Raw genomic sequence first — 10,846 nt, forward strand, 5'->3', positions numbered from 1 at the left:
CCCAGATGCCCCAGAGTGATCCTTCTGAAATATGAATGTGCCACTTTTCTGCTCAATGACTTCCCTTCTCGTTCAGTGGCCCTTAGAATCATATCCCAGACAGCATACTATTTGTGCCCCTGCTGCTTCGGGATCTTACTTCCTGTTACTCTCCCAACTATTTACTGAACTCCTTGCTATTCCTACTGACTAGATCCCATCTTTCCTTATGACTTTGCACCTGTTATTCCTTCTGCCTGAAACATTCTGTAGCAGATTTCTGCACAACTTCTTCAATGCTTGCCTCACAGGCCAGTTTCTCAATAGGGCCTTCTCAACAACCCTGTTTAAAATTGCTATCCCCACCCCAACACCGTCTATCACAGTACCCTGTTTTGTTTTCCTGTACAGCAATTACTACTTATTTTTTCAATTAAGAAATTCCTTGCTAATCAGCTTGGTTGTAGTTGACAATTAGAAAAAGATGTTCCTTGGGGTGCCTGGGTGGCTCAGTTGGTTGAAGGGAACTGGCTCAGGTCATGATTGCACGGTTGGGGGTGAGATCAAACTCCCGAGTCGCGTGTGGAGCCTCATTAAGATTCTCTCCCTCTTCCTCTGCCCCTCCCCAACATGTGCACATGCACTCACTCTCTCTCAAAAATAAAATAAATGAAATAAAATACACCCATTTCAAAAAAGAAAGAAAAATACTTCCTTTCTGGTAAAGGAAAATGTCATATAGATCTTATTAACTGTAGAAATTACAGAATGGACAAATTGTGTGTTACAATCATACAATAAATACCATGCAGCAATGAAGAAAAAGCGACAGGGGAGCCTGGGTGGCTCAATTGGTTGAGTCACCCACTCGATTTCAGCTCAGGTCATGATCCCAGGGTTGTGTGATTGAGCCCCCTTTCGGCTCCGTGGTGAGGGTGAAGCCTGCTTGAGATTCTTTCTCTTGTCTCCCTTTGCCCCTCTCCCCTGCTTGCATGCTCTCTCTCTCTAAAAAAAAAAAAAAAAAGACAAAGTTGCATGTATCAGTATTTTTTTTTAAGATATCTCTACACCAAAGGTGATACTCGAACTTACAACCCCAAGATAAAGAGTGGCACTCTCTACTAAGCCAGCCAAGCGTCCTAGTATGGATGAATCTTAACAATGTTCAGAGAAAATAGCAAGTCATATAGAAATCTCTACTGTATGTTCTATTTATAAAGCTCAAATCAGACAAAATTAAACAATTTATTATAGATATGTAAGATAAAAACTACAAAGAAAAGCAAACAAGTGCTTCGATACAAAATGCAGTGTAGTGATTAGCCTTGGTTCCCGGGAGGAGATAGAATGCAATTGAGGAGGGGCTTTTAAGTTACAGGTATATTTTTTAAATTGAATGGTAGATACTTGAGTATATTACTCTTTTCCTTTAAACATATAAAGGAATACATCTACATTATTTACACAGATTTATTATCTACCACACATGTTATGAAAGGAGCTAAGCCAATTTGGTTTTGCACAATTATTACTCTTCTCAACAGATAACAGTATAACTGTCAATAGTGCTGGGTGTGTAAAGGCTAATAATAATAAAAGCAAGTATCAATCAAAATTTTGTCCCACCTGTAGACACTTTTTGAAATAGTTATTTACTTAGCAGGTACACACTGGGCATTCATATGGCTTTGCTGGTAAACTCAGCATTCCCAGCATTCCATCTGCTTAAGTGTTCTGATCTTGCACCAAAGGTTCACTTGAAGCAAACACAATTCCATAAAGGCAAGAATTCATCTAACATTATACTTATTGTGAGGACAAGGCTTGTTTTTATCAGGTAGAGGCTACAGGGTTTCCTAGACCTTAGTGTCCTATAAATGCAACAGTGTGGAATGAGTGATTCAAATATTTCAGTCAATTCATATATATACACATATATGTTCAATACCACTAATTTCACCAATATCACTCCATCCTTTATGTCCATTATAATCCATTCGTTTAAGTACAGCCTCAGAACTTAAGGGACATTAAGATAATTGAAGCTGGGGTGCCTGGGTGACTCAGTTGAGTGTCCAACTTTGGCTCAGGTCATGATCTTGTGTTCGTGGGTTCGAGCCACACATCGGGCTCTGTGCTGACAGTTCAGAGCCTGGAGCCTGCTTTGGATTCTGTGTCTCCCTCCTCTCTCTGCTCCTCCCCTACTTGAGCTCTATCTCTCTCTGTCTCTCAAAAAATAAAATTTAAAAATAGTTTAAAAAAAAAAAAAGATAACTGAAGCAATGTTGTAGCATTTGGAGTCTGAGTTTCCCATTAGATTGCCAGCCGACCATCCCTAGATGTGAATTCCTGATTAGGGAAACTGGCAAATTCTGTATACAGTATTGATTAAAAATCATGCTTATACAGAAACACTGTTCCTGCCGGTGTATTTTAAAACACATTTCATACATCATAACAATATATTTCACAACAAAAAATGCTAAAAGTATGTAATGGTATATTATTTCAAAATTAGAAACTGAGAAACTTTTGGTTAAATATCAGGATACACTATAGATACTTTCAGACTTGAAAGTCTCAAAAAACGTATTTCTGAAGCACCACTATTAGGAAGCTATTGAAGGACCTCCTCCAATGAAACAAGAAACCAAGCTCTTCATGGAAAATCATATGGAAACAGAAAAAGCAACTCAAGAGATCCCAAGGGCATCCCCAAGATGCTATATGAGCAGCTGGCTTCGTGAACCTGCCTGCATTGGAGCAGGTTACAGGGCTCCTTGAGAGTAGTTGGCAAGATCAAAGTGATAGAAAGCTAAATATGTTTACATTGGGAAATTTAGACAACTGCAGGGGCAGTTGGGGGATGAACTAAGGATAAGGACATGGGAAACAAAGGAAATGAGAAATATAAAACAACTATTAACTACAGAAAAACAAAGTTGTGGAAAAACAAAATGCGATCATTGCATAATACATGGCTCAGAGGTGAATGGTATTGACATAGCCAAAATACCATAAACATCAGAAAATAGTCTATACGAAAATAGAGAATTCTATTAGGAGAAGACCACAGAGTGAAAACCGCCGTAAATTCTCATCTTCCAAAGTAGCACGTTAAATGAAACTACCAAAAATGGAAAAATCCATAAGAATTACTATCAGCTTGTTATTTAGTAAGTATAAGCACCCAAAGAACAAGAGTTGAGAGTGGTTGCCCCTTAAGAAGCTGGCAACAATGGTTGTAAAGCAATCTTGTAAACAATAAATAACTGAAACATTAAAACTAGATTAAGCACCCAACTTTTGATTTCAGCTCAGGTCATAATGTCACAGTTACTGAGACTGAGCCCTGTGTTGGGCTCTGTGCTGACAGCACGGAGCTTGCTTGGGACTCTCTCTCTCTCCCTCTCTGTCTGTCCCTTCTTTGTTTGCACATACTCTCTCTTTCTCTCAAAATAAACCAAAAAAAAAAAAAAAAAACAACAACCCACAAAAATTATATTTAAAAATGTCTGAGTTAAAACCCCCTCCCTAGAAGAAATCAAATGAGCTATTCTTTTTATTTATTTATTTATTTTGAGAGATAGTGAGCAGGGGAGGGGCAGAGAGGGAGAGAATCCCAGCAAGTTCTGTGCTGTCAGCATGGAGCCTGACATGGGGCTCAAACGTACAAACCGTGAGATCATCACCTGAGCCAAAATCGAGTCAGATACGTAACCAACTGAGCCACCCAGGCGCCCCTACATGAGCTATCGTTAACGTACAAAATGCCTAGCTGCATTGAGTTTAATTCATATGAGCAAGGGCTGACTAAGCCTGTAGTCTTGGTATTATTGAGGCTGGCAGCTAGGAGCATTGTCTTTAATCAATCCTATAAGGTAGATTATTTTTCAGTTTTAAAGGTAAGGAAACTGGTTCCCAAACCTATCAAGTTCAAACAACCTCAAAACCCTTTTGCTGTATCTTGTACATGTGCTTCCTCCAGAGACTTATCAACTCTTCAGTGATATTTCGGAAGGTCCCTTCCAGTCCATGAATCCCACTTGTCCGGTAACTTACAAAATGTAATGGCCTCCTGGAACATGAAGCTTTTAAACCAGTGCAGGCCCCTCATTTTCCCAATGTCTTTACTCCCACCTGAACGCTGTCACAGGGAACCCAAAAGTGCCCTGAGGCAGCTACGTTGACTACAGTGAGGGCTCCCATGGAAATAAATGAAGCTAGTTGCTGCAAACCTGCTTATTAATATTCATTATTCTTCTGAGTAATCTTGATGTCAAGTGTGCCCTATGGAAGTCATGTGAGTTAGAATGTTTAGTTTTACCTAAGGCACCCCACTGGTGGGTATTGTATGGCTTTTAAAGAAGAGTTAAATTGATGTAAAGGCATACATGGATTGGGCAACTCAATATAGGTGTCAATTCTCTCCAACTTGATGTTTAGTGCCAATGCAATTTCAAATAAAATCTCCAAGTTACAATGTTTAATTTGGCAAGCTGACTCTAAAATTTATATGAAAGAGGCCACGAGTTGTCAAGATAAGCCTGAACAGATGATGAAAATTGTCACCAGATATCAAGAATGAGAGAGCTGTAAGACGTATGGTATTGATCCAAGGACAGACCAATAGACCAGTAGATCATATTAGATGTCAGATACAGGTGGCATTGCAAATCAGCTGGGTAAATGACAGACCTCTCAATAAATGGTGTGTGTCCATTGGTCATTCATACATTATGAATGAATGTATTGGTCATTAATACATTATGTACAACTAAATATATAGGCAAGCCCCATCCTATTCCCAAACACAGAATCAACTTCTAAGTAGATGATTAAAAGCACACAGAATACTTTAATGTTTCTGGAGTAGAAACATTTTTTAATTTTTTTTATTTATATTCAAGTTAGTTAAGATACAGTGTAGTGTTGGCTTCAGGAGTAGAACCCAGTGATTCCTCTCTTACATAGGACACCCAGTGCTCATCCCAACAAGGACCCTCCTTAATGCCCATCACTCATTTAGTCCATCCTCCCACCCTTCCAGCAAGTTTGTACTTAGGAGCCTCTTCTGGTTTGCCTCCTGGAATAGAGGATTTCTTAAAGAATCCAAACCTCAAAAGGAAAGAATGATAAAATCAAATATATCAAACTTACCTTCTGTTCAAGACACCACAGTAAGAGTGAGATAAACTTTGAAGAACATACAGTGAACATAAATGCTACAGGACTAAAACCCAGAAAATATAAAGAACTCTTATAAATCAATGAGACAGACTAATAGAAAAATGGGAGTGGAGGGGTAACCAGGTATTTTATAGGATAAACAGAAGTGATTATTAAGCTATAAAAATATGGTCTATTATTAGAGATCATGGGAATTAAAAGTGGAGATATTTGGGGCGCCTGGGTGGCTCAGTCGGTTAAGCGGCCGACTTCGGCTCAGGTCATGATCTCGCGGTCTGTGAGTTCAAGCCCCGCGTCGGGCTCTGTGCTGACAGCTCAGAGCCTGGAGCCTGTTTCAGATTCTGTGTCTCCCTCTTGCTGACCCTCCCCTGTTCATGCTCTGTCTCTCTCTGTCTCAAAAATAAATAAAAACGTTAAAAAAAAAAATTAAAAAAAAAAAGTGGAGATATTTAACATTTACAATTAGTGAAAATAAATAAATGTAGTACTGTTGAAGCAGAGCAATGAAAACGTTTATACACTGTAGTGTGAGTATAAATCGGCACAGCACTTTGGAAATTATGCATCTGGTTTCTCTGGGGAGGGACTTGCTAAACCTTCATCTTTATTGGATAATGTCAAATTATTTTCCATAGCAGCTGTTTGTGAAAGTTTCAAACTGAATGTCCATCAGAAGTAGAATGAAGTTCAACTTTAAGCAAAAAATGTGAATCTCAAGAACATAATGTTGAATGAAAAAAATTCAACATGATCAGGGGGCCTGGGTGGCTCAGTCAGTTAAGCGTCCAATTTCAGCTCGGGTCATGATCTCACGGTTTATGTGTTCGAGCCCCACATCAGGCTCTGTGCTGACAGCTCAGAGCCTGGGGCCTGCTTTGGATTCTGTGTCTCCCCCTCTCTCTGCCCCTCCCGTGCTCATGCTCTGTCTCTGTCTCTCAGTAATAAACGTTAAAAAAAAAAAAAATTTTTTAAAGAAATTCAACATGATGCATCATAAACTTTATGAAAAATTCAAAAACATTTGGAACTAAAGACTAAAGAATACACCTATCGTGATGAGCACTGAGTAATGTATGGAATTACTGAATCACCTGAAACCTAACACTGTATGTTAACTATATTATAATTAACTATGTTAATTGAAAAAACATGTGGAACTAAACATTTTGTTTAGAGATACATACACAGGAAAAAGTCCAGAAAACAATGGAATATCAAACTAAGAATAGTGGAGGGAACTAGATAGGACCAGGAAGTGAAGAGGCTAGGGTTGAGAAGGGGCACAAGGGGAACCTCATAGGTGACGCTAATGTTCTATTATATTGGGTCATGGATACATGAGTGTTTTAGTTTCCATTATGGTGTATCGTCTATTTTGTTAAAAGTATCTACATAAACTAAATTATTTCAAAAGATAGGACCTAAGTAAACATCTATCAGTGGGTAAATGATTAGATAATACTGAATTGACAGTATTTTTACTATTTAATACTGAATTGAAATTATTTTATGTAAATACTAGGAAGTATCAAAGTTAGGTTAAAAAAAAGTATAAAAATCAAGTGAGGAAATATGAGCAGTAAAATGATGGGTAATACCAATCATGAAATGTTAAGAATTACCATTCTGCTTGAGGTCTTAGTGCAATCAGGCAAGAAAAAGGAAAAGGACCTAGACTGTCAAGGAAGAAATAAAAATGTTTCTTTGAAGATGACAAAATCATCTTTGTAGAAAACCCAATAGACTCTATTTAGGGATAAATCTGACAAAAAGATGTTAAAAGTCATATACGGTATGGGGCGACTGGGTGGCTTAGTCGGTTAAGCGTCTGACTTCAGGTCTGGTCAGGATCTCATGGTTTGAGTTTGAGCCCCGCATCAGGCTCTGTGCTGACAACTCAGAGCCTGGAGCCTGCTTTGGGATTCTGTGTCTCCCTCTCTCTATCCCTCCCCGACTAGTGCTCTGTCTCTCTCCATCTCTCAAAAATTAATCAATGTAAAAAAAAAATTTTTTTTAAGTCATATATGCTTAAAACTACAAACGTTGCAGAGAGAAGTAAAAGAGCCAAATAAATTAGTTCATGGATTAGAAGCCTCAATATTGTGAAGATGTGGATTTTATCCAACTTGATCTAGATTCAACACAAATCCAAAGGCTCAGCAGTATTTTTTGCTGTTGATACAAGCTCCAAATTTTACATATATTATCTACTTAAAGGTGTAATCTCCAGACTAGAAAAAGCCTAAGAAAGAAAACATAGACCTAAATAAAAGGGATTCTGAGAGGTCAGTTTCCAAAATGAAGTAAAGGATGGTAGTTGAACAGAACTACAGGGTACATTGTCCAAATGGAAACAGAGGGAAATGATTTATTGTGTGTATATGTAATTTAATAAGTATATGAGGTATATGAGGTATGTATATGGTGGGGGCATCATCTCATTTTCCATAGTACTAAGTCAAGACTAACACACACACACACACACACACACACACACACACACACCAAAACATGTTACAAGGAAATACTGAGGTAAACAGATGAAAGTTCAAAGTGGCTACCTTTATAGAGCACATGGTCCTGGCATGGTAATGGATGCTTTTCATAAAGGCTTATGTATTTTTTTATGGCAAAACATGTAGGCAACACAAAAAAATTTATTGGACTTTTAATGACAATTACTAGACTTCTAAAGTAACATATTTTATAGGTATTTTATTAGAATTTCCAAACCATTCTCCAATTTGATCCCACAATTTATCTGTAAAGTAGGCATAACCAGACTTTTCCCTGTTTGTTTGTTTATCAAGACAGAGAGAGAGAGAGAGAGAGAGAGAGAGAGAGAGAGAGAGAGAATCCCAAGCAGGCTCCATGCTGTCGGCTCAGAGCCCAATGTGGGGCTCGATTCCACAAACTGCGAAATCATGACCTGAGCCAAAATCAAGAGTCAGATGCCCAAATGAATGAGCCACCCAGGTGTCCCATAACCATATTTTTAAAAAGTAAGCTCTACCCCTAACGTGGGGCTCAGACTTGATCCTGGGATCAAGAGTTGCCATGTTCTACACACTGAGCCAGCCAGGTGCCCCTATAACTATATTTTCTAGAAGCTGCTGAAACAGAGATAAAAACCATTCTGGTTGTTTAAAGGAAAAACTAAAACTGAAACAAAACAAAGCAAACAAAAAACCAACAACAAAAAACAACAGAATTGTTGAGACTAGATTAATTGGCTTAGTTCTGTGCACTGCCTCAATAGAAAAAAAAAAAACAATTAAGAATTTTACAATAGTTCATCATTCAGAATCTGTTACTGTACAGATTTTAAGAGGTTTTGAGTCAGTTCCAGTGTAGAAATAAGGCCAGAGTGTTTCTGTACAATAATAGTTAAAAATATAGAGAAGAGATCTATCACTCAAGTTGTAAAAAGAAATCTCACACAATTCACAGTCTAAAAAAATGCCAATCTTTCTGGGTATTACTTTTGGCAGCAGATTAATTTTTTTAGGACCCAACGCAATATAATTACTCTGACTACATCGCCCAATACCCCATAACCCATCCTGCACTAAAATTGGTTGATTCTGATTCTTTCTCCTTCTGGGAAGAGAGTCTCTGCAGACACCAACAATCCATTCAGGCTTGTCTTTCACATCCACCTCCCAATACTGCCTGCCAGAATTGTAGCCCCCAGAACCCAGAACAGCCGGGCAGAGATAAAACCTCCTTGGGTTATGAGGTAAGCTATGCATCTTATTTCCATATTGCACAGTTTTTCTATCTTCCGAGATAATAAGCTTACGATGTGCTGTTTCAGGATCTAGAATTAGATCTACTTGAAATCCCTTGATAATTTTATTTAGGCCAGAATATTGTGGAGGAAGATGGTAACCATATTCCTTTAATTGGAATGAAAAAGGTTCAGGGGACTTTAAGGTTTTATATCTATGGTAGATACTTTTAACATCTGTTAGTAATTCCAGCCCTGACTTCATGTATTTGCCCTCAACCTCCTTTAGTAGATATTTTAATGTGGAAAGATGATTTGAAAATGTTGTCAGGTTTTCATTTAGTTTTGTTAAAATGTCCACTTCGTCATCTTGTAATTGCCGAAGAACGGTCTCTTGCTCATTTTTGAGAAACAACAAAAGTTGCTCAAATTCAGACTTTATTTCTTCCCTCCTATATTCTACCTTCTTCTTCAGTTCCAATGATTTTCTGGTTTGCATCATTATCACCTTTTCCACTTGTTCAATTCTCTCCTTCCATGGTTCAACGCAATTCTCTAATCTTTTCCTATGATGAGGAGCAGCCTTCTCTATGGGCCAAATGTAGTGATTCCGGTGATCAGTGGAGAAACTACACTGTGGACATAAAACTTCTAGGTCCTTCTGACAGAAAAAGGTCAAAACCTGGTTATGCTTTTCACATATAAGCTTCTCTTCTTTCCTCTTCCTCTTGCTTCTTCTTACCTGTAGTAGCTTAGCAATTTCAATCAAATTGCCCAGCTGGGGATTGCTTGTGAACTTCCTTTCTGGAAAGCAATGACGGCAAAAGGGGCAGGGGAAAGTATCATTTAGATCCTTCCAGGAGATACTGATGCAAGAGAGACAGAAGTTATGCCCACAGTTGATGGTCACTGGGTCTTTCAAGTAGTCCAGACAGATGGGACAGCTAGCCCCTGTTTGGAGGTCTTCTAGGGCTGTCACAAACTCCATTGAGCTGTGAACAAAGGTGGTGGGTAAGGTTATAAGTCCTTTAGTAAAGCACTCAGGATCCAGTGAGCAGTGGATATCCTCCCACAGACTTTGAAAACTAACCAGCTTTCAGTTTCACTGGATTGGCATGTTGATGATCTCCTGTATAAATGTGTTTATCCCCCTCTCTTTAGCTTTAGAGTCTATTGCCAAGAGTACCCGACAGGCTGCAGTCTGTTGCATACTAGAATGTATTAGATGGGCTGCTGTTCTTCCCACTCAATGATGTAAAGCCAGGCTTAATGACTTTCCTGTTCAAGAAAGCAGCTTTAGGTCCAAGCCTAGGAATCTTTCCTATGGGTGAGAAAAGACATTAAGTTAAAAATATGAAGCCACAATCACCAATGTATGAAAACATTCACCTAAGACTCATTAATAAATGCTAAAATTTTAACATCTGTTAGTAATTCCAGCTCTGACTGGAATTACTAGGTGGAGGTTTGGGGAAAAACAGGAATCCGTAGTTATAGATTCATTTATCTCCTACATTTGAAAAACAACAATAAAGCCTATAAAAAATATCCTTCCAAAAAATACTCCATCTCAATCCAATCATGAGAAAACAAGTACTCTAACTTAAATCGCGGAACATTCTACAAGACAATCGGTATGTGTTATTCAAAATGTAAATGCCATGAAAAACAAACACAAAAGAAGTTTCAGATTTAAGACTAAACAAATACGACAGCCAAATACAACATGCAATTCCTGACTGAATCTGGGATCGCAAAATTAAAGATAAAACAACTAGGGGCGCCTAGGTAGCTCAGTCCGTTAAGCATCCAACTCTTGACTTTGGCTTGGGTCATGATCTCAGGGTTCCTGGGTTGGAGACCCACGTTGTGCTCCATGCTGACAGTGTGGGACTTGCTTGGAATTCTCTCTCCCCATCTCTCAAAATAAATAAATAAACGCAAAAA

At 38.4% G+C, this 10,846-nt stretch overlaps 1 protein-coding gene across 1 annotated transcript; it reads right to left on the reverse strand.

Moving 5' to 3' along the window:
• Positions 1-8,465: 8,465 nt before the first annotated feature.
• On the reverse strand, positions 8,466-9,887 carry LOC125164516 (tripartite motif-containing protein 60-like). The gene has a single exon (XM_047857284.1). The coding sequence runs from the start codon at positions 9,885-9,887 to the stop codon at positions 8,466-8,468; it is 1,422 nt and encodes a 473-aa protein (XP_047713240.1).
• Positions 9,888-10,846: the final 959 nt, after the last annotated feature.

This window comes from Prionailurus viverrinus, chromosome B1, assembly GCF_022837055.1.
Source record: "Prionailurus viverrinus isolate Anna chromosome B1, UM_Priviv_1.0, whole genome shotgun sequence".
In the NCBI taxonomy this organism is placed as follows: domain Eukaryota; kingdom Metazoa; phylum Chordata; class Mammalia; order Carnivora; family Felidae; genus Prionailurus; species Prionailurus viverrinus.